This window comes from Molothrus ater, chromosome 8, assembly GCF_012460135.2.
Source record: "Molothrus ater isolate BHLD 08-10-18 breed brown headed cowbird chromosome 8, BPBGC_Mater_1.1, whole genome shotgun sequence".
Taxonomy (NCBI): domain Eukaryota; kingdom Metazoa; phylum Chordata; class Aves; order Passeriformes; family Icteridae; genus Molothrus; species Molothrus ater.
The window spans coordinates 21,959,625-21,984,014 of record NC_050485.2 but is presented as its reverse complement, the minus strand read 5'-3'; the positions used below and the strand labels follow the sequence as shown (position 1 = coordinate 21,984,014).

The window sequence follows — 24,390 nt, the reverse complement described above, 5'->3', positions numbered from 1 at the left end:
CAGCTACACTCACCAACACTTGTTCTTAGCAGTGTGAGCAATGGGATCTGTACCCACTACCCTCAGCACTGCTCTCTGCAGCACACTTTGGCCAAACACCATCTCTTGCACTCAGCATAGAAATAGCTGGGCAAAACCTGATGCTCAGGCCAATGTGACAGGGCCGAGCAGCTAAAAAGGTTCAGGATTACTCATGCTACTCAGGTCTGGCAGGAAGTGGCCAGAGCAAAGGGCTTCTCTTGGCTCTCAAAAGTAAGAGAAATGGCAAGGCACAGAGCTTTGCTGTAGCAGCCTTCCAGCCAGTTTGAAGAAATTTGCAGCAAACTGTTCCTCCCCCACCGTCAGGCATGGCTGATATGGGAAAAGTGTCCAGTGGTCAAATGGCAGTCACTTTCTGCATGGCACAGATCCCTGGCCACGGTTTTGGGCAGAAGAGCCTGCCAAGGAGTTTGGTAAAGAAAGCTGATTGTAAGGACTTCAGCCTCTCTGGCTTTGTTCTATGGCCAGCTCCACATCTCAGCCCTATTGCACATGTGCCCCACTGCTCTGTGCCACAGTGCTGCTCCCGGCAGCCTCCAGGCAAGCCCAATGTGGGAGAGAGAGCTCTGGCCCCGTGTCCAGGCTGATGCTGCTGTGAGCCCTGCAGGATGCAGCCCTGCAGCGGCAGCAGGGCCCGCTGCACATGGACAAAGGCACAGCACAGTTATGCAAGATCTGAAGGGAAGGAGAGAGAGGAGGAATCTGGGCCGGGTAAGAACAGAGGATATTTATCTATGTAGAGGATTCTTTACATATTCCTTGCTCTCACACACACACACCCATGCCTGTACCAGGCACAGAAGGGCCATTAGTCCATAATACACCCAAGTGGCTTTCCAGGGAGTCTCAAACAAATGGAGGTCACCTTCAAGAGGACTCCCAGCTGTTCCACTAACAGGATGCTGTGTCCTTGGGCAGGGGGAACACTGGAGTGTCCTCAGGAGCGCTGGGACTTCAGACGGTTCCTGCGGCCGGCCTTGGCCCCGCGCTGGGCTCCCTTCATCAGGCCCTTGAACTGGCCCTGCATTTTCGCCCGCTTCCTGCAGGGAGCAAGGAGCAGGAAGCTGGTTTGGAGCAGGCACTGGGCACACCTAACCCATGGGGATGCTGCTCCAGACTCTGCAAGGAGTGGCACAGCAGATGACAGGGGGCTCCCAAACTCACCAAAAACCCATAACAAAATGCAGGATCAAAACCGTTCCCACTCCTGTGCCCTTCCTGGTTAGCCTCACCTTCTGTTGAGTTTAGCTCTGTTCAGGGGGATGTAGGCATAGGGGTCGAGTTGGCCCTTCTTCTTCACGTCACCTTTACCTTTCTGTGGGAGACAGTGACATGAGAGAAGATGCAGCACCAGGGAAGACGCATGCAACCCATTCCAGTGCAACTCTGCCACCTAACTATCCCAAAGACTGTGTTGCAGTGGGGTTCCAGCTCAGCACACTGCCCTGGGAGCTGATTTCCCACCAACATGATGCTACAGACACCTGCTTTGAGCAAGGATAGGACAGGAACTTTGAAATGGGCTGGCAGTGTTCAGAGATACTGAGCATTTGGTAACTCCTCTTGGAGTAGAGATCCCATCCAACCTTGGTGCTACAGGACCAGACTCCCAACAAAAATGGTGCTTCGTGCCCCAGCAAAGTCCAAGCATCCCCACAGACAAACCCTGCGACCCCATGGCTCCCTCACCTTGGATCTATACTCTGCACCGAAGGCTGGCTTCTTGTTCAGTGGCCGATGGATCCCAGAGCCTCCAGCTGGAAAAGAGAATGTACATTGGAAGGAGGTCTTGGGCCTCCCCCTGCCCAGTTCTAGCCTGTGGTAACTGTTCCTGTTTTTGTCTCCAGCTCTTGGTGTCAGGACAGCAGAGGGGTGGCAATTTCCCACAAGTAAAATCTCAGGAGAAACGTGTAGAGAACTGTCTGAAATTAATGAAGGCAAATGCACCTGGGGAGAAATAACCCCAAGCACCAGTTCAGACTGGGGGCCAACCTGCTGGAAATCAGCTCTGCAGAGAAGGACATGGGGATCCTTGGTAGAAAACAAGTTGTTCAAGAGCCAGCAGTGTCCTTGTGGCCAAGAAGGCCAAATGGTGTCCTGGGGTGCATTAGGAAGAGCTTTGCCAGCAGGTCCTGCCCCTCTAACTCAGCCCAAGTGAGGATGCACTTGGAATGCTGTGTCCAGTTCTGGGCTCATCAGTGTAAGAGACACATGGAGCTCATGGTCCAGTGAAGCATTAAGGGACTGGAGCATCTCTCTTATGAGGAAAAAGCTGAGAGCTGGGCCTGTTCAGACCAGAAAAGAGGCACCTAAAAGGGGACCTCATCGATGTCTGTAAGTATCTGAATGGAGGGCGTCAAGAGGATAGCACCAGGCTCTGCTCACTGCTGTTGGGTAATAGGACAAGAGGCAATGGCAGAAACTGATGCACAGGAAGTTCTTTGCTATGTGAGTAACTGTGCATGGGAACAGATTGCCTAGAGAGGCATTCTGGAGTCTCCCACAATGGAGAAATTCAGGAACCATCTGCATGCAATCATGTGCCATGTGCTCTGGGATAACACACGGTTCTGGCCCTCTGGGGATCCCCAGACTGGGCAAAGGCAGAGGATTTACCTCTATACTGAGAAGAGGCTCCACCCTCAGCTTCCTCATCGTCTGGCTCCTCTCTGAACCGACGCTTCTGACTTTTCTTCTGCAGAAAAAGACAGCAGGAACCCTGCAGCTGGCTTGGCCTTACAGTTCTGTCCTCCCATCGACCCCCAACCTCCTGCTTCCTCACTATGGGCACCAAGAGACTTTCCAGACAGCACATCCCCATCCCAGATAACTTCCTGCACCCCTCCAAGCAGCTGGCAATTGCCTGGTGTCCCCACTGGCCTCTTGGGCAGAGCTGCAGCTGCCATGGCACAGGCAGTGATTTGGCAAGGATGAGTTCCCCCAGCATCTCCTCAGGACCACGAGCCCCATACTCACACTGCGGAGCCCCACATCTTGCAGCACATCTGCCATCTCCTCATCTGCTCCTATGGTACAGGATAAGAAGGTCAGTGTGTGATGAGGGCATGGCAGAGCCCTGGTACTGTGCTAGCCCCTGGAGGGAGTGGCAGCACCAGGGTGCCTCTGCTGAACCAGCACCTTCCTGATGATGTAGGTGACTGCTTCCCCTGGGCAGCGGCCCAGAAGAGAGCCACTTGGTGTGACACAAAGCCATACAAACTCCTGCCACTTTCACCCACATCCCCCCAAGATCCCATGTGCAGGTGGCAGGATGAAAACCATTCAGAGACCCAGAGCAAGTCTAGAGTCGCCCCTGTCAGCCTGGGTAGTACCTTTGCCTTCATCATCATCCAGCTCCTCCTCCTCTTCATGGATGATCAGGCGTCCGTCCTCAGACATCTGGAAATCATGGCTCACTCCTCTGGACCGCTTGGAGCCTGGCTTGGTGGCTGCTCACAATGAAATGGGTCAGGGCCTAGAGAAGGATCCAATCCTGGGGGCAGCAACCCCCAGGCCCCTGTGCATTGCAGCAGCCCCTGCCCCATCCATCCCTCCCTAGCCCCATCTGAAGCTCCACTCCTTACCCAGCACCCGCTGGGACACATTAGGGTCCAGGAAATTGAGGGGCTCATCATCTTCCCCTTCCTTGAGCCATGCCTGGCCCTTCTGCCGTGCTTGCTTCCTCCACTCCTTGCTCCGATGCCGTTCCTCCTCTTCCTCCTCCTCATCTCTGAGTCAGCCAGGATCTCCTCCATACTGGTCAAAAGGTGGAAAGGATGATGGAAAATGGATTAAGCCCAGGGGTGCACCCTGCCCCACAATGAAGAACAGCCCTGGAGACGTCTCCAGCATCTCTAGGAGCACCAGCTGAGCAGCTGCAGTGCCAAATCCCCTGTGGGGGCTGCTCTTTCTTCACCCTGAGCCCATCTTCACCTGTCTCCTCTGGGCTGTGGTGCTGGTGCCTCCTCCTCATCCATATCTGCAGCTGCCTTCTTCAGGGCACGCTGCTTGCGGCTCCGGGACTCCGCCTTGCGGATGTTCACCAGCACTTTATGGTACTCAGCTGGCAGCAGCCCCTTCACCAGCTCAAAGCTGAGGAAACACACAGAGAGCAGTCAGCACCCACCTTCTCCTGCACTGCTTCCCAGAGAGCTCCCTCACCACCCCAGGACACCCTGGCTTACCCAAACTTGCGGATGAACTTGATGAAGAGGTTTCGCAGCTTCATACGGAAGTGGCGCCTCATGTCATCTGAAAGGTTCCCCACAGCCTCCAGCTGTCAGGACAGAAACCCTCAAGACCAAAGTACACCTGCCTTGAGGACCCAGCCTCCCAATCTTTATCTGCGTGGCCACCTTGTCCACCCTGCTGCCATCTCTCCATGCCTGCCCCAGGTAAGGCCATGGGGAGGTGTCAGTCATACTTGGCAGTGCTAGTTCATGGGGCTTTTTTGACACGTCTATGCCAGGATGCAGGAGAGAAGCCTCCTCACTGCCATCTCAGCCACTGAGATCAAGGTTGTTTCCTTGGCTCCCAGGCAGAGTGCAGCTGGAGATGCTCCTGTCTGCCCAAGGCAGACACAGCTTTGCCCACCACCCTCCTCGAGGCACCCTGTGCATGATCTCACCATTGTCTGGACATGCTTGGCCAGGAGCTTGGTGTCCACCAGGAGCAGTGTGACCTTCAGGAATCCCAGGGCTGCCTTGACCACATCCCGTGTGCGGGAGGCCAGCAACAGGCAGATGTTCTGCAGGAGCTGCTCCACCACACTGAACTCCAGGTGATCTGTAACCACGGTGGGACTCAGTCACAGATGGCTTCCTCCCAGTACCCACCTTCACCAAAGGGCTCTGCCTCATCCCCCCAGCCCTCCTGCTCACCTTTGAACTCGAAGAACAGGCGGGTCAGTGCCAGCACGGTGCAGCTGATCATGGTGACTGAGCCAGTGAGCCCCACGTAGATGAGGAGCAGGAAGCGCTGCATAGCCTCTGCAAGAGGGGGATGACTCAGGGCCCGACTCGCTCTGTGTCCAGCAGAATCCCTGGACCATTGCAGCAGAATGCTCGGCCTGGGTCTGACCTCCCTGGGGCCAGAGTGGCCGTGGGGCTGAGCAAGTAGAACAGAAGCTCACCTTCAGGGGTGGGCCCAAAGCGGATGAAAGCATGGCCCATCTCCACGAGCAGCATGAAGGCGTTCTTGCGGGCCCCCACTGACACCTCCTTGGTGCACAGGATGACCTGGAGGAACACAGCATGTCACCACTGCTGCCACTACCACAGCCAGAACCAGCCAGCTCCTCACAGGAACCCTGCTCACCTCTGGGACCAGGGCAGTGACAAAAGGCTCGTGCTCTGCAGATAGCTGCTTCACAATGTGGAACAGGCATTTCAGCCGTGGCTGGGGAAAGAAACAGACCAGCACTGGTACACCAGCGACACACACCTGGTTACCCTGCCGCCCACCCTATCCCTTCCCTTCCAGCAGTGCTGATCACCACCAGCACAGCCCTTGCTCTCACCCTCTTGGCTGGGGATGCTGCGCTCTTGAGTGAGTCCAGCAGCGCTGCCTGCAGCTCCTGGAGGTGGGAGTGGACGAAGGCCTGGCAGGGAGCGTGGGGAGCAGCACACACCTCCTCCAGCACACGGTATGCCTTCTTCTGCATGCTGCGCTCTTTGCTCTGCAGGGATAGCCAGCATGCTCCCACTGTCAAGGCAGCCCCTCACCATGGTGTCTGAAGAGACACCAGGACCCCAGACCACCCAGCAGAGACCTATCCCCTAAGGCAGCTGCTCAGTCCCTAGAGTGTGGGTTCAAGCTGTCAGAAAGCAGAAGGTGCCCTACTGCAGCCCCAGCTCCTCTCAGGGCTGAGGATCAACTCACCTGGAGAGAAGGCTGGATGGTACGGTACAAGGAGTCCAGGGACTGCTCATCAGCATAGGGTGCCATTGCCACTACCAGGTCCAGGATGGAGAGTCTGCAGCAGAGAAGGACACACAGCTGCAGCTGTTATCTGTGGCATCACATCCCAACCAAGCTGGGACACCAGCTGCAGGTCACATCAAGTGCACAATGGTGGCAAAGCCCACACAGGACAATGCCCTAGTGCTGCTCACCAGGAGCATGCCAGGAGTTTTACCCATTAGCATCAGGTCCCAGGTGTTACCTGGCAAACTCAGAGCTCTCAGGACTGGTCAGCTTTGCACTGGCTTTCTCCAGGAATCCACACACCATCTGCAGGGCAGGCACAGAGAGCAGGATCAGAACTGATTGAAGCGAGTGCTTTTACAAGAGTTTACAATCCACCTGGCAAACAACTTGCTAAAGGACTTTGTGGAGACCAGAAGCACCAGAGAGTCCAAAAAGACCTGGACAAATTCACAAAGAGCTTGTGCATGATGGGTGAGATGTGATTGCAAGACTGGGAAATCCCAGACTGTGGGTTGGAGAGGTCTCCCTGCCCATGAGGGCAGGAAGGACTGCTCTCTGGTCAAAGCCTTTCTTCCTGTCCTCATCAATTAGGCCTGCACCAAAGCCCCATCAGACTGAGTCCAGCTGGGAGGTTCTGGCCCGAGCCAGGACAGCTTGCCCCAGTGCTCCAGACGCCCCTCACCTGAGGATCTGTGATGGTCAGGTAAGCACGGACAGTGTCCAGCACAGAGCGGCGCTGAGCACTTGTGCCCCCATCCTCCTCGGGTTGGCTGTACACGTTGAACAGGATGGGCAGGAAATTTTTGGCAAAGCGACCCACTTCTGCCCGCTCCGCATCTAGGGAAAGGATGACAGGGGGCTACAGATCAGCATTTCCCCTCCCACAGGTGGCAGGAACCCCCCACAAGGATCTGTTTCCCCCAACCTGTCTCGCAGCCTTTGTGGATGAGGGTGCGCAAGGCCTGGCACACCGTGGGGCGGAGATCGGGGCGCTCACTGATGGCCATGCCCAGGGTGCGGGCCAGCCCCTTGAAGGCCCCCAGCACATCTGTGGGATGCGTGCAGAAGCCAGGAAGCAGAGTCCAGACCTGGAAGGCAAAGGAAAAGGTGGGAGGCCACAGTCTTTGCCCCAGTCACTGCTCCCCAGCCTGGTGCCAGGGGTACACTATGGCAAGGCTCCCAGGCACTGGTTGTCACCTGCCACTGCAGCGTGTCATAGATCTTGGCCTCCACACTCTTCCCAGCCTGGGTAAACTCTAGGGCTGCAGAAGAAAAAGAGATGAGCAGAGCAGAAGACATTGTAAAGCCTTGTTCCACCCCAGGGCAGAGAAGGGAGGTCCCATAGAACACCCTGGACTGCTGAGACCCCTAATATGCTGCTCTCCTCACCTCTGGTTTTCAGGGCAGCCGCCAAAGGCAAGAAGTAGCTGGTGAAGAAGCCAAGGCGTGCACCCTGCACGTTGTCCCGCAGCACTGGCAGGAGCCAGCTGCGGGGGAAATCCAGCGTCTCCCTGGAGAGGAAAGGCATGGCTCAGGAGGGTGTGGGGCACTGCCAGCATCAGCTCCTGGGCACAGGGCACCTTCACCCAGCCCCAAAGCTGGGCACAGGTAGGCTTAACAGCCATACCTGCAGCACTGCATGGGGAATGAACGGGAACATAACAGCTGCAAAGCTGCTATCCCATGACTGTACTCACTCCTTGCCATTGATCTCCAGGGGCACAGCTTCCAGGAGCACCTCGGGACCCATGGTGCTCACAGCAGCCCCCACTGCCTGGTCCACTTCAGCAGTGTAGGGAAAGTGTGGGGAGAGACGCAGGTCACACAGGGACTGGAGACACTGTGGGGACGTGGCAGGACAGTCACAGAACAGCCATGTGCACAGGGCTGGCACATATCACTCTGCCTGCCCAGGGATGCTAGCTGCCCTGCATGTCCCTGTGCCGAGCATCCCAGAGCTGTGCATGCTCTGGCCACACGTGGACAACAGAGCAGGGCAAACAGCGTGGCCCTGCTCCAGCTGGAGGGGGCAATGCAGCCCAGACAGCAGTGCAGTCACCCCACCAGCCTCTATGGATGACGCTGTGCCCTTTTAGTCTGGCTCACCTTCCTCATGATGGGATGGCACTGTTTCCCACATGTCTCAAAGAAGACCTCCAACACTCGCAGAACTTCATCCCACGCTGCATGGAAACGGTATGTCAGCCCTTCCTCCACTGATCTGGGGAGAAGAAGGAAGATGGTCACACTGGCAGTATTCAGGGTGCCCACCAGGCCTGCTAGACCCCATTGAGGACTGGCCAGAGCTCAGCAAGACCCATGGGCAGCCCCTCCCAAATCACTGCACCTCACCTGAACATCTTGCACAGATAGGCAGCAGGGGCTGGGGCAGATGCAGACACAGTGCCCACATCCTCCATGTGGGGAGCAATACACTCACTCAGGATGGTCTGCAAGGGCAAACAGGAAAAATGGGACAGGTGTTGGACCACAGAACCCCCAGCCTCACAGGCACAGAAGGGCACACCACTCACTGGCAAGCCCCAAGCCCCATGGCTGAGCCCCACACAAGGCCCAGGGTATCCAAGCAGGGAGAGGTGTCTGAGTGTGGTACCTCCAGGGTCTGTGCTGCTGCTGACACCACCTGGGAGTGTGGGGAGAGGAAGCAGTTCATGGCAGCAGTGAAGAGCCGGGGCAGGTGAGCCCAGCACAGGTCCTTCTGCAGCCTGGAGAGGAAAGAAAGGCAGATTAGAGACCAAGCAGGCACCTCTCCTCTCGCCCAGCCATGGCCCCCATCTGCACCTGCCCAGGTTGATGTGAGCCCTCTCCATGGTGGACAGCCAGGTCAGCAGAGGCTGCAGGTCACTCGTGCTGGGCACATAGTCATAGAGAGCCTGCAGAAGCAGAAGGTTGGGTGGGTGGGTGGGTGCTCTGCAACTGCCAGCTCTATCCCTCCCCACACTGGTAGCCCACACTCACAGTGATGATCTGGGCATTGAGCTCAGCTGGCAGGCAGGCCACACTGGCCTGGGCGCTGAAGAGGCTGTGGAAAGCTTGCATGGCACATGCTGTCACCAGCTGCAAAGGACATGGTGTCAGGAGAGAGGGCTCTGCTTTGAACCCAGTCCCCCCTATCCCTAAGCAGGCTCTGCCCTGGAAAACCCAGCACTACTGCAACTATGCTGGGTCTGCATAGCCTCCCTCTTCCACAGCAGTCAGGACAGCAAGCTGTCCTGGGCTCTTTTCCATTTGCATCCTGCATTTCCAGACTCCCAGTTGACAGCTGAGAGAATTTGATCCCTTTCAGAGTGTAGCCCACGGGGAAAGGGTCTGGCCTTATCATCCCTGGAGTGGGAACACTCACCACATGGCTAAGGGTCATGACTCGGAGCAAGGTCTCACAGCAGGTCTTCACCACAGCTGCAGGGAAGCAGGGCAGCACGTCCCGCAGCAGGGCAAGGACATGCAGGGTGGTGGTGGCCTCCTTGGCACCTACAGGAGCAGAGTAAGCTCTGAGCCTGTGGGACACCACAGCAAAGCCCTGCCCAAGGCAAAGCCCCCATGATAGCAGTGGGGCTGACCCACAGAACACTCCAGAACACACAGGGTGAACACTCCCCTAACTTCTGGGAACAGGAAAGCACCAGAATGGCTGAGGAGGCTTAAAAAAACCAAAGGTGCCCCAAAGATACCTCATACCCTCCCCAGCAATCCAGCATGCTGCAATCTCTCCTCTTCCCTCCAAGTCCTTATTCTCCCACAGTGGCAGAGTCCCCCACATGCAGCTACAGACTCCATAATCCAGTGCCCCACACCTCCAGCTTTTTCAATCTCCTGCACACAGAACTTGGCAGTGGAGGGTGCTGCAGGGTGATGCTCAGGGGCTGCATCACCAAACATGAACTCGCTGCCCCTCAGGACAGAGCACACGCCATGCTGCGCTGCTTTCCGCACCTGCGGGAAGAAGAGCCCAGGTGAGCAGAAACTACAGACCCAGGGGTACAGCCATCCCCAGAAACAACCCCCCAGAGCAGCATCATCTCCTGCCAGAAGCACTGAGCTCTCACCTTGGGCTTGGTATGAACACAAAAGCTCAACAAGCCGTGATAGACCTGCAGGGTGACAGGGTAGCTCCAGGCTGCCAAGTCTTGCTTGCGTAGCAGTGTGGCCAGGCAAGAGAGGACCTATGGCAAGGGAGCAGCAGGGACATTAGCATCGCCCCACAGAGACATCGTCCTTTCACTGCAAGGGCCTCAGGCCGAGCACCCAGCACCACCCTACAGCAGCAGCCTTGACCCCAGCACTCAGCAGACCCCGGGCAGAGCTGACATGGCTGGCTGCCTCTTGGCTACTCACCCATCTCAGGGCAGAGGTGGAGCTGCTGCAGGCCTGTGAGGACACGATACTCATGAAGGCTTTTGAGGCATCTGAGAACTTTTTAATAAGAACAGGGCTCGGGACCCTGCCAGGAGAAAGGGACATATCAGTAGGGTGAGGAGCAGACAGCTAGTAGTAGTCACAAAGGGGACTGCATCACGAGCTCATCCCAGCTGGATTCCTTCCCCAGCCTGGGGAGGGAGGACAGCACCAATCCCTTTTCCATGCTGGGGTCTGGTAGCTGTCTCTGCTTCTCTGCCAGCCACTCACCGCTTTAGGACAATGTTAAGCAGGTAGGCGACAGCAGACAGTGACTCGGGGGACTCCACTGCCTCCAGTGTGGTCATCTGGGAACAGAAGGGATGGCTAAGGGATGGGGTGCAGGGGGTCACACCAGGCCAGCCCTTCCCCAACCCCTGGGGAGGGGGAAAAGAAACCAGGAGCAGCCCAACAGCATCTCTGCTGAACAAAGCCACTCAGGCTACAAGCACAGACCTTTCTCTATCCCTTCTTAGAGCCCACCCACGCTGCCAGTAGCAGCTCCCCTCACACCCCTTCCACACAACCAGCACTCACCAGTGCAGCAAAGTATTCTGTCTCACTCTCCTTGCCACCTCGGGAGCGGATCACCTCTGTCACAGCTGCCAGCACGGCACAGATCTGAGAGCAGCCAGCACAGCAGGTCAGCACCTCTCAGCCTCACAGCCAGGGGCCATCCCCCCAGACACCCCCCTTCCCCAGCCCTGCTCTGCCCGTACCTCTTTGTGAGCAGCAGAGTTGGATTCCCAGAAGCGCTGCACCTTGCTGAAGGTGACGTTGGTGCAGTCGCTCAGCCCGCTCAGAAAGGTGCCAGAGGATTTCTCTGTGGCAGCCTCCTCAGCACTGCCCTCCTCCATACGCTGGGCGCTGTCACCCGCCCGCTCCAGACGCAGGGACCCCGACTGCAGCTCATTGTGCAGCTTCACTGCATCCACTGTCAGGTTACTTTTCTCTGCAGGGTGAGAGATGTGTCAGAACTGAGGAGTCACACTGCTCTACCATTCACCCCGAAATCCCCCATGCTCCCCTCCCCTCCCAGCCAGACTAGCTTGGTTGGAGCTCATATCCAGCACGTGGAACACAGGTGCTGCTTTGCCCCAGTGGGCAAAACCACAAGAATAACTGTAAAGAGCTCCTTGTTGCTGTGCAAAGAAATCAGAGCAGAGTCCAGTCATCTCTGATGAAAGACAGCATCATGTCCACTCAAATATATGCCGGTGTACCAAGGCTTTAATAACACTGAGGTGCTTCTTGTACTCTCCCCTACTTATCTTCCACCTGAAGCCCTAGCAACCAGACAGCCAGGACAGATGCTGCATGTCCCTGTGAGTCCCAGCCATCAGCCTGTATCTGCATTAGATGTTGAGATGAGATTTGCTTGGCCAGGCATCTGCATAGTATGCATAAAAAATACTCCCTTGGCCAGGAGCAGCCAGTGCTCTCAGAGTCCTTTGGCACACTTTTGGTTTACCTTCCCCATCATATGGCCGGCTGAATGTTAGTTTGTCACGTTCCTCATCACACCAGACACCACAGCAACACTTAAAGATATGATGCACCATGCGATGCCCCATTCCTCTTCTGAGGCCCGCTGTCACTACGAGGTTAACTCCTTACGCCTTGGTCTCGGTTTCCTCCCCGGTTTGCTGCCTCCGCCTACCTTGGAACTGTCAGCGGCTCCGCTCTCACTCCTGCCCCAGCCCCAGCTCTCGGAGAACCCCAGGGTTCGCCCCGCAGCCCTCCGCGGCCCTGCACCCCTCCTGGAAGAGCCGGGCACAGGAGGAGCCGCCTGCCCCTGCCCTTACCTGCCGGCCGGCTGCAGAAGCGGCTGCGGGCAGCCAGACGATGCTGGCGGGTCTCGGGGTTGGAGTCGCTGCTGTGGCCTTTCCGCCAGCGCTTCAGCTTGGCCGCGGCTCCCGAGCGGAGTCTCCCACTCCGCGCCATGCTGGACCCGGCGCCACGTGCGGCCGCGCCCACAGCCCTGTTTCCGCTTCCGGCGCCAGCCACCATCTTGAGTCAGGGCAGGCCCTCAGGGAAGACCGCGTGCCGGCCGAGTGGGCGACAAGCGGTGTCGGGGGGGTCGTGCCCAGTCGGGGCAGAGTTGGGAGACCCGACGGGCCCAGGGGCAGCCACCGGCAAGAGCCCACCAAACATCCCCGTGCCCGAGCCGCGGCCCTGTGAAACCGCTAGACCCAGCCCGTAGCCCCGGCCTAGGAGTCACGTGTTACGTATTACTGAGTATCGTGACGTCACTGTGACGCCACGCCCTGAAGGTCGCACCGCCCTTCGCGGCCGCGCCATGTGGTACGTGCGCCTCCGCCTGGCGCGCGTTCAGCGCATGCGCCTCCCTCCTCCCACGGGCGGCGCGCGGGGCGGGGCGGGGCCGAGCGGGGGCGTTAATCGCGCGCGGCAGCGGCGTGAGTAGCAGCGCGCCCCGGTCCCTCCACCCGCCATGGCCGCCGCATACCGGCTCGTCCTCGTCCGCCACGGCGAGAGCGCCTGGAACCTCGAGAACCGCTTCAGCGGGTGGTATGACGCCGACCTCAGCCCCGCCGGGCAGCAGGAGGCGCGGCGCGGTGGCGAGGCCCTCCGAGGTACCGGTGGACCATGGAGGGGGTGCCGGCCAAGAGGGGGGTCGCGGGGAACGCGGGAACGGGATGCGGCCTAGTGCGGCAACGTCGAGCCTAACGGGTGCTGGTTTGGGGCTCTCCGATGATGGGCGAGGGCCTCCAGTGCCGGGTCGGGGGTTCAGTGCTGCTGGGTGAGTCGTAGGTACCGCAGTGTGTTCGTTATCCGGTACCGGTCGCGTCCTGGCCGCCGCCGCTTTCTGTGAAGACGAGGACGCGACCGGTACCGGTGCGGTGAGGCCGCCGCCCTTGCCCTTTTCACCGATTGCATAAGGCCGGCCACTCACCTTCCTGGTCTTCCCCCGCCTCCCCCTTTCCCCGTATTTTCTAGATGCCGGCTATGAGTTCGACATCTGCTTCACCTCGGTACAAAAACGGGCGATCCGTACTCTCTGGACCGTCCTGGATGCCATTGATCAGATGTGGTTACCCGTTATCCGGACCTGGCGCCTAAATGAGAGGCATTATGGGGCTCTCACGGGTTTGAACAAGGCTGAGACAGCAGCGAAGCACGGTGAGGCGCAGGTCAAGATCTGGAGACGCTCCTATGACATCCCTCCACCTCCCATGCAGTCTGACCACCCCTTCTACAGCACTATTGCAAAGGTAAGACCCCGTTGCTCTTTGACTTCCTCGCTAAGGGTCTCTTAAAAGTTACCTACAGCATGGCCTTGGTTCCTGTGTAAGGTCTCCTGTGTCTCTGTTGCGTTATCTGGGGCTGTTGTGCATGGTGCTCATAGACTTTAGGCTGAGTTTATCCTGCGTCCTCCCTGTGGAGTTGAACCCCTGGGCATTCTACAGACAGATCCAAAGAAGAGGGCACAATATCTCTGTTAATCATTAGTGCCACGACCCATTGATGAATGTTTGATCTGATTTCTTTGCCCAGATAGGCAATGTATGACTTATCCCAGGAGGGCTCATGGCCCTGACTGTGGCTCATTGCAGCTCCAAACCTCAAAGGCACTTTCGTGCTTCCAAGCCTGGCTTTGCTTACATGTAGTGAGTCCTCAGGTAGAGAATCTGGGGGAGAGATAAAATCTTGCCACCTTCTTCCCACACTGGATGGTGGGCACTGGGCTGCTGTGTGAGCACGGTTGTTCTCCCAGGATCGCCGCTATGCTGACCTGACAGAGGACCAGCTGCCAACGTGCGAGAGCTTGAAGGACACCATTGCCCGTGCTCTGCCTTTCTGGAACGAGGAGATCGTCCCACAGATCAAGGAGGGCAAACGAGTCCTCATTGCTGCTCACGGCAATAGCCTGCGTGGGATTGTCAAGCACCTGGAAGGTAGGTCACCCCTGCAGGGACATCCCAGGGACCCCTCCTTCCCCAGCTGCCACTGTGGGAAGGTGCAAGAGTGACAGCACTGCTGTGTTTGCAGGCATGTCAGAAGAGGCCATCATGGAGCTGAACCTACCCACTGGCATCCCCATTGTCTACGAGCTGGACAAGAACCTGAAACCTGTCAAGCCCATGCAGTTCCTGGGGGATGAGGAGACCGTGCGCAAGGCCATGGAGGCCGTTGCTGCTCAGGGCAAGGCCAAGAAGTGAGGGCAGGCAGCAGAGCACCACGTAGTAGAGCCCCCTGCCATCCCCCACCCCTCTGTTCACACCCCCACAGTTGTAGGAACTCAGAGCTGTGGAGCTGGAGGTGCTCCCCACGGTTAGGCCCATTCCCTCAGAGCAGGCTCCCCTCTGCAGATAGCCTGGGGGCTCCGGGGCGAGGGCTGGACACGGAGGTCTGGTGTGAAAGGGAGCCCTGTCTCTGCCAGGCAGTGACTCCACACCTGTCCATGCTGTGATCCCAACCCTCAGACCCTGTCTGCAGAGGGACAGGCCAAGCAATCCCTTGCCATGCCAGGCTCCTCCTTTGCTTTGCATCCCTGGCAGCTCTCGTCACCTGTTTACTGTAGTTTTGTCACTTGATTTAGTCCTCCTGGAGCAGTGAGGCAAGTGCAGTGCCGGCAGTGACCAAGGTGGGTACCCCATCCCCTCGTGGGTGCGTGGCACAGTGACTGGGATGCCACTGGAAGGGTTGTGTTCTGGTGCACGTGGTACAGCACCCCAGGGTGGTACTCACGACTCTGGGCCCAGCTCTGCCAGCCCCTGCTTTAACTATACTGCCTTCAGACAAGGGTGAGGGAGGGAGCCTGTTGCCTGGAGGTGTGTGTCTGCACCATGCGTCCCGCAGCTGATTCCCATGCTCAGCCTGCTGGTGAAGCAGGTGCTGTTGTGTCCCATCCCTCATGTGTGTACGTGGCCTGTCACTGTGGCCTCCCCCCTGCCGGTGTCGTGAGCCTGGGCTTGCACAGGGTCGGTGTAACTGTCCAACCATAGCAGCTGTCTTGTTCCAGTTCAATAAAGGAGTAATGCGCAATAAGGAAGTGTCCACGTGTCTCTGGGCCATGTGGGCTCCATGCTGCCAGCACGTGCACATGCAGCAGTCACTGCTGGGCACGCACATGAGCATGCAGAAGCTGTGCCAGGCTCAAAGAGCAAAGCTCAGCTCTGCAATCTCTGCCCGAGAGGGTGATACCCTGCCATGCTCTGGTTTTTGGGCTGTGTGTGCCACACCCTCGTCCCAAAGAGCAAGGCCTGCAAGTGTGGCCTGAGGAGATATGGCCCCAGGCTGCTCTCAGCCACCGCCCACACTGGTTAGTGGTGTGCTGAGACAGGCTCTGCTCCAGGCTTGACTCCAGTGTAGCCCAGCGCTCTGTGTGGTTTGTGTCACTCCATCACTCCCCTTCACCAGCACTGAAAATGTGCTTCCTTCTGCCCCTGGTGCTGTGGAAGCTGTTCCTTCACCTGCCGTGCTGCAGGAGCCAGATCACAGTGCCGTAGATATCTGGCTCCCTCACTGACTGTAAAGAACAAAGCACGAAGCTCTCAAAAAAAATTTATTATGCAAGTAGCAAACCTCTCCTTGCCAGTGGAGGCCTGGCTGAACCTGTGAAGAGGGTGGGAACCCAGGGACTGCTCTGGCTCCACAGGCCCCAGTGCTGCAGCCCTCTGCCCCCTCAGGTGTTAGGTCTGCAGGAACTGGGGCTGCACCCGGGCCACCTTACGGAACTCCTTGGTGTGTGTCCGTGGGCACTGCATCTCGCACCAGCTGATGGGCACCATCTGCACCCCTGGGGACACAACATGTCAGGGCCTGCTCCTTCCCAAGCTTGCACTCCTCCATGTGGAGAGGGAGGCAGCTGCATCAGCTGCCCCTAAGGCAGGGATGAGGCAGCACTGTTTCAGCCCGTCTCTGTCCCTGTGCTGCCCCTACCTGCCTCACTGCGTGCCACCACCACGCCCAGCTCGTTCTCTGCTGTGCTCAGCAGGTAGTTGGACTGTGCGTCCCCCAGGGAGATCTGGTTGGACAGAGGTTAAGGGAAAGACTTCCACAAGGGAGCCTGAGCCACCCCACTGTCCCTGAGGGGGAAGGATACAACTTTGGCCAGGACGATGTCACTGGGGCGGAAGCTCTTGTACACTTCTACCTGCACAGGAGAGAGCAGGCAATGCCACACAGTGCCAGGCTGCTGTCAGTGGGGGGACAGTGCCCCACAAGCAGAAACTAGGGAGCAACGTGTATAGAACAGTTCCTGGTAGTGGCTCACTGACCTTATCCTTCTCTGTGGCTCGGATATCTTCTTTCCTAAAAAAGGAGATGGAGGGATCTGAGTGCCAATAAGCACAGACAACTCAACAGCCTGTGGCAGAAGCTGTCCCAGCCTCCCTGGGCGCTCAGCAGGACCTGCTGGACACCAGCCCAGTGCTCAGGGCAGAGCTCCAGCTCAGGGCAGCCAGCTGCACTGCCCACCACAGCCTTCCTCCCCGTGAAGGGAGGGGATCCTAACCTTTTCCCTACCGTATGGTGCCTCGGAAGGTGGATTTCAGCGGCGTGGAGCCAACATACAGGATGTGGACCTTGGCAAAGCGAGAGTTAATACTGCAGACCTGCATGTAGGAAAAGGGGACTCAGTGGTCCAGGCAGGGAAAGGGCAAGGAGCAGGCAGGGCTGCACGGGGAGCTCAGGTCTCACTTGGCCTCCTCCACCTTGTGACCAAGCAATGGTGGGACACCTGGCAGCAAGCCAGGTGAGGAAGATTATACTTGTGCAATTCGAGGCACCAGAATAAGGCTGAGACCTGCAGTGATCCCAGTCCCTCTCCCACCACCAGGAACATAAGAAAACTAATCCCTGGTCTGTGTCATCCTTTCTACAAGCTGCTTGAGGCACTGACCTGCATGCTCCCTGCCCCAGAAAGAGTTATGGAAGGAGAGCAAAGAAAATTGTCCCCTCAAGCCCACCTCAGTCTCAGGGCAGGTGTCCCTCATGCCAATACTCTCTTTGTGAGTGAGAGACTCAAGGGAGCCCCTGGGCTGCCCCTGCCCTGGTGGGTGTTGTACAGAGGGGACTAAGAAGCTCAGGGACTCCTCACCCCACCCTACCCGTGTGCAGGAACAAAGTTCAGTAGGAGACAGAGTCGAGGCCCATGCAGTTTGTCAATGCAGCGCTCCAGTGCCCCACCTTGCATGTCACCACAGCCCCCACGTTGGGCAGGAGCTGGGACTCGCTGTCTCTCACCACCGACACCACGGGCAGCTGCAGGGCAAGACACGAGGGTCAGCGCAGGGCACAGCTCGTGCACAGGATCACCAGCCGAGCCCCATCGGAGTCCGATTCCCCGTGGCAGCCCAGTCTCCAGGGAGGCTGTGCAGCCTGGGCGCACAGCACTGAGCCCTGGGGAGGAGCAGCCGTGCCGCGGCCGCGCCCACCTCGTTGTCCTCATTCTTTCTCTCCAGACAGCCCGCCAGCGAGGAGAAGATGAAGCCATGACGAGTGTAGGTGCCGCTGCCAGCCGTGGCCTCCTCCGTGCTGCACAGCCGCTCACCTGCGACACAGGGGCTCAGGGGCTGCCGGAGACCCGGCCCCGGACCGCCCCGTACACAGCGCTCGCTCCCAGCCGACCTACTGCAGGGCATTCCCGGGACAAACTCCCCCGTACTGCTTCGTCCCCTTCTCCTCTCCTAGGCCACCGCGTCCCCTTTCCGGGCAGTAGCAGCCCCAGGAGCCCCGCACCGCCCCGGGCCGCACTCACCAGGGACGCAGTAGCGTGCGGGAGGCGCCATGCCCGCTGCCGACAGGGCATCACCAGAAAGCCCTCACCCTATTGGTTCCAGACTTCAATGCTGCCCTGTAAGCGTCGCGGCTATTGGTTCTCGCCTACCCGGCGTGAGACATGCTGGGAGCTGTAGTCCGGTGACGGCAGCCGGTGCTCCCGGCATGCTGTGCGCGGGCGCTGCCCGTGGGCCGGCAGGGCCCGGGCATGGAGGCGGCGGGCACCGGGCCCAGGTCGGCGGCGGCGGGTGGGGGTGTCAGGGCCTTGCGAGAGGCTCTGGGCTTGTGGGGGCTGTGGCTGCCGTGGGGCTGGGCGGCGGCGATACAGAGGTGCTCTGGGGCGGGGAGCGCGGGGGCCGGGAGGCGATGGGGGTGCTCCGTGTGTTGTGGGGCAGGAGGTGCCTGTGCGGAGCCGGGAGGCCGTGGGGTCTGTGGCCATAGGGTCTGTGGCCATGGGGTGCGCTTGGGATGGGAGGCAGCGGGGGCATGCTGCTGGTCTGGAGGGGCCGGGATGCTGCGGGGCAGGGAGGGCCGGGGTTTCGGGGCTGGACGCGGTGGGGCTGTAGGCGAGGGCAGCCTTTGAGGATGGGGCTGAATGGCGAAAGTGTCTTGGCGCTGTGGGGCTGGGTGCTGCTGAGCCGGGGAGCCGGGCGCTGTCAGCCACCGGAGGGTGCCACAGGGCTGCGCCTGGGTGCCTGGAGCTGGCACGGGAAGGCCTCCTCTTTGCCTGGGGTGGGGCCAAATCCAAGGATCCCCACCCCTCGGCTGTAAGGTTGGCAGTGCTCTTGTCTGTGCTGGTGGTTGCTGTCCCATTCCCGTGGGCTCGGTGCCCCGCGGGGATGTGGGGACGGCCATGGGCAGGGCGAGGGCTGGATCCCAGTGCCCGGCTGGGCGGAGGAAAGTTTTGTGACTCTACTGGAGTCTCATCTCTGTGGTTGTGCTGCTGTCTTCAGGCAGCTGCCTGGGGACAGTGGGTCTTGCTCTGGAGCAGGCTGGCTGCCTCCCCTGTGGGTTCCCTGCCCAGCAGCTGCCGCTGTTGTAGGTGAGGAAGCTTCTCGGGGGGCAGGAAGGTGCTGTGTCTTTGGAGGAAAGGGCTGACCTCAACACCTGCTTCTGGCTGCAGTATTTTGTCTTTTACCACACTGACAGCACAGGGATGTGTGCCACCAAAAGGCTGCACGGCAGGAAGTTGTTGCTCCACTTTGCACCTGCTGAGTTTCAAAGAAAAGCTTTTGGCAAACCAAAGGGGAAATGTGGAGAAAAGAGTGATGAAAACGTTTGCATATCCCACCTCTCCCATACCAGGGCAGGAGCCCTGCCTGTGACCTGGAATGGGCTGCTGGGTCTGGGGTCCTCATATCCAGCACATCCCAACCTTGGGGTCAACCCCACACTCCTCAGGCAGGGTGGGGGAGAGCCCTGTCTCCTTTGGGCAGCCCATCTGGATGCTGCAGCTTCTGCCCTCACCCTCCCTGGTGCTCCCCAGGGGCTGTGTTGGTGGGCACAGCAGCGCAGAGAGACGATCCCTGCTGGAGGGACTCTGAGCTCTGGCACCAGAGCCTGGCACCAGGCCAGGGCGAGTGCTTGGCCCAGGCTCAGAACGTGCCTTGGCAGGACCCTGGGGCAGCCTTGCTGCTTAATATTGATGGGTATTGCCTGCACGGGTGCCTGGGGCCCCCAGCCCTGCAGATCGTTTTCCCATGTGCTGAGCCAGATCGGGTTCCTCGTCACTCCCAGCAAAGCTCTCAGGCAGGACAAGGGGCTCAGCAGGCAGGGGACCACTGGCCCGGGGCTGTCCCTGGGCCTCTCATTTGCTGGTGTGGGGCACTGTTCAAGGATGGAGGCGAGGAGAAAGAGGAAGTGTTGGGACTCTTGGGAGTGAGGCTGTGAAGCTGTGAGGGTGGCCTCAGCAACTTGGTCCAGAAGTTGAGGTGAAGGGAAGTAGCATCCTTCACTTTAGGGAGGGACTAGGAGAGGAGGGATAATCCTTTACTGGCTCATCCACATTTTTGTTGTGTGGATTCCCCTGTTCATGAACATGTTGGGAAGGGCTGAAATCATCCCTGGAAATGGCCCAGCATCCTGGATGTTCATGCCTTCTCTGGTTTCCTTTGAGTCAGACTCTCCGTGTCACTCCCCCGGCCCCCTCCCCGCTGGGAAAGACGAGATGGGACCAGAGAGCACCTGAGCCCAGATGCTGAGGGGCCTGTGCCCCCTGCTCCGTGCAAAGAGACATCCCGGCGACAGCGGCCCCGCAGCCTCCAGGAGCTCAGCTTCTCCAGCTCGGCATCCTCGTCAGCTCAGGGAGCTGCACTGCCGGCATCAGCGCGTCAGGGACAGCCAGGCAGCAGGGTGGCCTGCCCACGCCCAGCTCCTGTCCCCCCAGGCGTGGTGTGGCAGGGATGAGGAGCCGGCAGCGGATGTTTGCCGCCGTGATGCGCCTGCTCCTCAAGTGCCTGCGGCTGGGGCGGCGGCGGCGCTTCAGGCTGCTGCGGCAGGTGGAGCAGCTGTGGCACTACGGGCACCTCTGCCTCCGCTCCTTGCTCTACAACTCCTTCACCAACGGCGATGTGGTGCTTGACTCTCTCTTCGAGCCGGTCTACTGGCTGGTGGACCATGTCACCCGATGGTTTGGTGTGGTGAGTCCCCCTCTGGGGCAGGGTGCACGTGGTGCTGGGGCAACGGGCTCAGGGCTGCCTGTGCTTCAGGCAGGAAGTGAGCTGGGACCTCAGTGTGTGGTTCAGATTGGTTTCCTCTGGCTCTGTCCTGCCCATGCCTCTTCCCAGGCAGCAAGGGGCAGGCGCTGCCCACTCCAGTGACCAGGTCTCTTTCCTGTAGGTGTTTGTGGCACTGGTGATCGGGCTGACGAGCTCTATTGTGGCCATCGTGTACATCTGCCTGCTGCCCCTCATCCTGCAGACCTACACACCTGCCTGGATATGCTGGCACCTCGCCTATGGACACTGGAACCTCATCATGATTGTCTTCCACTACTACATGGCTATCACCACTTCACCTGGGCACCCACCACAGGTGAGGCACCACGTGAGCTACAGATGGTCACTGGGAACAGCCTGGTGATGTTGTTGCAGGATGTCTCTAAACTGGGGAAGCTAGCCTGGGCAGTGCAGAGTGGGGAGGCAGTGGGGTGGCACAGAGGAGAGCAGGAGTGCAAGATGCAGTGTTTAAGATGCACAAATCTCTTCTGATCTGTGCACAGGCCAAGAACGACCTCACTGGTGTGTCCATCTGCAGGAAATGCATTGCCCCTAAGCCAGCTCGCACCCATCACTGCAGCATCTGCAACAGGTAGGACACCCTCCCTCTGCCTGGGGCAGCCTTTGGAACCCTGTTCCTCACCCCCTGCCTGCCCCAGTATGAGACAGGGGCCCTTCCCCTCTGCTCTGCCACCTCCTTGCCCTGTTGCTTGTAGCCTGCAGGGCTGGGGGGTGCCTGTCCCCTCCCAAACACACCCCTTGCACTGGCTCTGACACTGGCACCGGTCTCCTCTCTCCCAGGTGTGTGCTGAAGATGGACCACCACTGCCGTATCCTTCTGCAGTACTAACTCATGGCACACTCCTGGGGGGAAGCAGCACTGCTTCCCCCTTCTCTCCCAGTCCCTTTTCTCAAGGAGACAGCCAGCATAGGAATGGGTGATGGGAGCAGGGCCCAGAAGAACTGCCCTGGTCCCTGGGTTGGATTTGGACCCATGGTCTGTCACAGTTATGTACCTTTAACCCCAGAGGCAGCCTGGCTAAACAACTGTGTGGGCCACTACAACCACCGCTACTTCTTCTCTTTCTGCTTTTTCATGACCATGGGCTGCATTTACTGCAGCATCAGCGGCTGGGACATGTTCCGGGATGCCTACGCAGCCATTGAGGTGAGCAGCTTCTCCTGCCATGCACCAAGACTGCCTGGCTTCCCCAGGCTGAGCTTGCAGAGCAAGGCTGGGCCAGCCCCAGCCATATAGTGACTGTGCTTCCCCTCTTCCTCCTCCTGCAAGGCCCCCAGCTGCTCTGGTCCTGTGGGGTATGAGGGGAAGGGTCCCTGTCCCACTCCTCTGAGACACATAACTGGTGCCCTGTTTTCCGTCCCCCTAGAGAATGAAACTGCTTGAGAAGGAGAGACTGCAGGTGGCTGCCAACCAGGTGGGACATCCCTGCCCCCCAGCTGCTCCAGGCAGTGTGGAGCAGAGCTGCCGTGCAGGCTGGGTCCTGCTTGGGGCTCCGTTCTCAAGGAGCACCCCACATCAGAACCAGCCCCCATGTTCATCTCACATTTCAGAGAGCTGGGGCTGGTCAGGCAGCTCTGCTACGGACAATGCTTCCAGCAGCTTGGGGTCTGCCTCTCTGCACCCAGCTTCCAGGGGCTTGGGTTGGTGACAGCTTCTTGGCATGTGCTACTCAGGCCATGGTCTCCTGGTGAAGCTGCAGCACTACATACACATCTCTCCATGACCACCAGCTGCAGTGTCCTGATGAGGCCCATGGCTGCTCCCTGCCCCCTCACCTCCAGCCCACTGTTCCTCACACCTGTGCCAGCTCTGGGTGTCTGTCTGTCTGTCTCGTGGCTATCCCAGCTGCCTCCCCCTCACCCTGGCTGTTGCATTAGTTCCAGCTGCAATCCTTTCTTGCTGTCCAAGCTCTGCAGCAGGGAAGGGTGCAGAGATCCCTGTCTGGCTTCAAGCTGTAAAGCAGTTTGGGTAATCTTCTCCATCTGGTCCTTTTTCAGACATACTACCAGACCCCACCACCCACCTTCACCTTCCGCCAGAGAGCTTTCCACAAGAGTGTGGTCTACCTCTGGGTCCTGTGCAGGTGAGGGGGCCCAGGGGCTGGGGAAAACAGAATGAAGCCTGTGACATTGCTTGCCATCTACCTGCCTGTAGCTGGGCTTGCTCACTCTAGCACAGATGTTGCTGCCCTGCCAGCCTTTGGGCCACAGGGAAGGAGAGATTTTGTCTGTCGCAGGAGATTAGACAAGCCGACTCACTTAGGTGGCTGTGGGTGTGGGGAGACAGTCTCAGCCCCCGCCAGCTGCAGTGCCAGGGAAGGAAGGCCTGTGTTCCACCTGCTGTCCCTTGTCATACCTAGCTCGGTGGCACTGGCCCTGGGTGCCCTGACGCTGTGGCACGCTGCCCTCATTACTCGCGGGGAAACAAGCATCGAGCGGCACATCAACAGAAAGGAGAGGCAGAGACTGCAGAAGAAAGGCAAGGTGAGCCTAGCCCACGGCACGGGGGCTGGCTGGGGCAGAGCCAGACATGATGTGCCTCTCCCTGTCCTACAGGTCTTCAGGAACCCCTACAGTTATGGCAGCTGGGATAACTGGAAGGTGTTCCTCGGTGTGGATGTGCCAAGGTAAAATCCTGGGGAAGCCCCTGCCTGAGAAGGTGGTGGCTCAGCAGCCCTTGGGGTTGTAGGGACAACAGGGGCTCTCCTTGGGCTGCTGGGGGAGAGGACAACAGCAAACATTGATACCACACTGCACTGCACTGGGCTTGGTAAGGTGTGGAAGACGTGGACATCATGGGCCTTGTGCCTCGGGAGCCCTGTCTGGTGACAAGGTGGCATGCCCAGCACACCTTTGCCAAGACAATCTGAGCTGAGAAGCTCAGCCATTGTGGCAGCTCAGGATATGGTTCCTCAGAGCTGAGAAGCACCAAGACTTCACCTTTTGGCTGTGGCCTCACTTTCCCCACAGGCACTGGCTCACCCGTGTCCTGCTGCCCTCTCCTCACCTGCCCCACGGGACAGGCCTGAGCTGGGACCTGCCTCCCTGCGTGACAGAGCAACGCACGCCACTCCTGGCAATCTGAGGCCCTGTGCTCTGGAAATCCCTTCCTGCAGGCAGGGGAGCGCGTGGGGAACCCACTCCACACTGCAGCTTCCTTTGGCCAAAGTGCCTGGCAGAAGGCTGGCACATATCACTGACTGGAGCCAGAGCCATGGGGAACTCTTATGGACAGCGTTGGTGCCTGGACACCTGCCCTCTTGGCTCTTGATGGCTGCAGGCAGCCCAGGGGTGAGGTGGCAGAGCTGCTGCTCGTTGCTCCAGCTGGACAGTGCTGCCCTCATTAGCACAGGTACAGGCCAGCATTGGCCCAGCTCAGCTCTCTGAAGGGCTGGGCGCAGAGGATGGCACCCCCAAGTGCTCCCCGGGGAGTCTTTTTAGGACCATTACTAAATACTGGTTTTTTTTTAAGGGAGTCTGTTTGTGTTATCTTGTGGGGGGACATGGACTTCTGGGCATGGGAGAT

The 24,390-nt window shown here is 58.8% G+C and overlaps 4 protein-coding genes across 8 annotated transcripts; 2 read left to right on the top strand and 2 right to left on the bottom strand.

The window, feature by feature from the left end:
- Positions 1-746: 746 nt before the first annotated feature.
- On the bottom strand, positions 747-12,503 carry RRP12 (ribosomal RNA processing 12 homolog). The gene is given in 35 exon segments (XM_036385535.2): positions 747-1,079; positions 1,272-1,354; positions 1,729-1,796; positions 2,656-2,734; positions 3,016-3,065; positions 3,372-3,488; positions 3,624-3,767; positions 3,770-3,795; positions 3,973-4,131; positions 4,224-4,315; positions 4,667-4,824; positions 4,920-5,027; positions 5,171-5,276; positions 5,356-5,436; positions 5,558-5,716; positions 5,920-6,013; positions 6,203-6,270; positions 6,650-6,804; positions 6,893-7,055; positions 7,165-7,229; positions 7,357-7,478; positions 7,665-7,807; positions 8,074-8,188; positions 8,320-8,417; positions 8,582-8,693; positions 8,770-8,861; positions 8,947-9,045; positions 9,332-9,459; positions 9,783-9,921; positions 10,035-10,151; positions 10,324-10,429; positions 10,615-10,691; positions 10,921-11,004; positions 11,103-11,335; positions 12,189-12,503. Coding segments are annotated over 35 exon segments (3,948 nt in total). The 5' UTR covers positions 12,394-12,503; the 3' UTR covers positions 747-976.
- Positions 12,504-12,777: 274 nt separating this feature from the next.
- PGAM1 (phosphoglycerate mutase 1) lies at positions 12,778-15,393 on the top strand. The gene is made up of 4 exons (XM_036385536.2): positions 12,778-12,977; positions 13,342-13,616; positions 14,120-14,300; positions 14,395-15,393. The coding sequence occupies exons 1-4, from the start codon at positions 12,836-12,838 to the stop codon at positions 14,562-14,564; spliced, it is 768 nt and encodes a 255-aa protein (XP_036241429.1). The 5' UTR covers positions 12,778-12,835; the 3' UTR covers positions 14,565-15,393.
- A 504-nt stretch (positions 15,394-15,897) lies between these two features.
- Positions 15,898-18,164, bottom strand: EXOSC1 (exosome component 1). Of its 3 annotated transcripts, XM_036386260.2 has the most exons (8): positions 18,107-18,164; positions 17,784-17,899; positions 17,536-17,610; positions 16,873-16,961; positions 16,626-16,659; positions 16,451-16,501; positions 16,288-16,372; positions 15,898-16,144 (listed from the first exon to the last, which is right to left on the bottom strand). In XM_036386260.2, the coding sequence occupies exons 1-8, from the start codon at positions 18,135-18,137 to the stop codon at positions 16,038-16,040; spliced, it is 588 nt and encodes a 195-aa protein (XP_036242153.1). In that variant the 5' UTR covers positions 18,138-18,164; the 3' UTR covers positions 15,898-16,037. The 3 variants fall into 3 exon arrangements, with proteins under 3 accessions (XP_036242153.1, XP_036242152.1, XP_036242154.1); XM_036386259.2 differs by lacking the exon at positions 18,107-18,164 and having other exon boundaries at positions 17,784-18,100; XM_036386261.2 differs by lacking the exon at positions 18,107-18,164 and having other exon boundaries at positions 16,033-16,144; positions 16,451-16,497; positions 17,784-18,100.
- A 122-nt stretch (positions 18,165-18,286) lies between these two features.
- On the top strand, positions 18,287-24,333 carry ZDHHC16 (zinc finger DHHC-type palmitoyltransferase 16). Of its 3 annotated transcripts, none has more exons than XM_036386166.2 (10): positions 18,287-18,360; positions 20,247-20,765; positions 20,965-21,159; positions 21,347-21,435; positions 21,645-21,673; positions 21,878-22,011; positions 22,232-22,279; positions 22,863-22,948; positions 23,225-23,491; positions 23,835-24,333. In XM_036386166.2, the coding sequence occupies exons 2-10, from the start codon at positions 20,529-20,531 to the stop codon at positions 23,947-23,949; spliced, it is 1,200 nt and encodes a 399-aa protein (XP_036242059.1). In that variant the 5' UTR covers positions 18,287-18,360; positions 20,247-20,528; the 3' UTR covers positions 23,950-24,333. The 3 variants fall into 3 exon arrangements, with proteins under 3 accessions (XP_036242059.1, XP_054371634.1, XP_054371635.1); XM_054515659.1 differs by lacking the exon at positions 18,287-18,360 and having other exon boundaries at positions 18,829-20,765; positions 23,225-23,348; positions 23,421-23,491; XM_054515660.1 differs by lacking the exons at positions 18,287-18,360; positions 22,232-22,279 and having other exon boundaries at positions 18,832-20,765; positions 23,225-23,348; positions 23,421-23,491.
- The last annotated feature ends 57 nt before the right edge of the window (positions 24,334-24,390 follow it).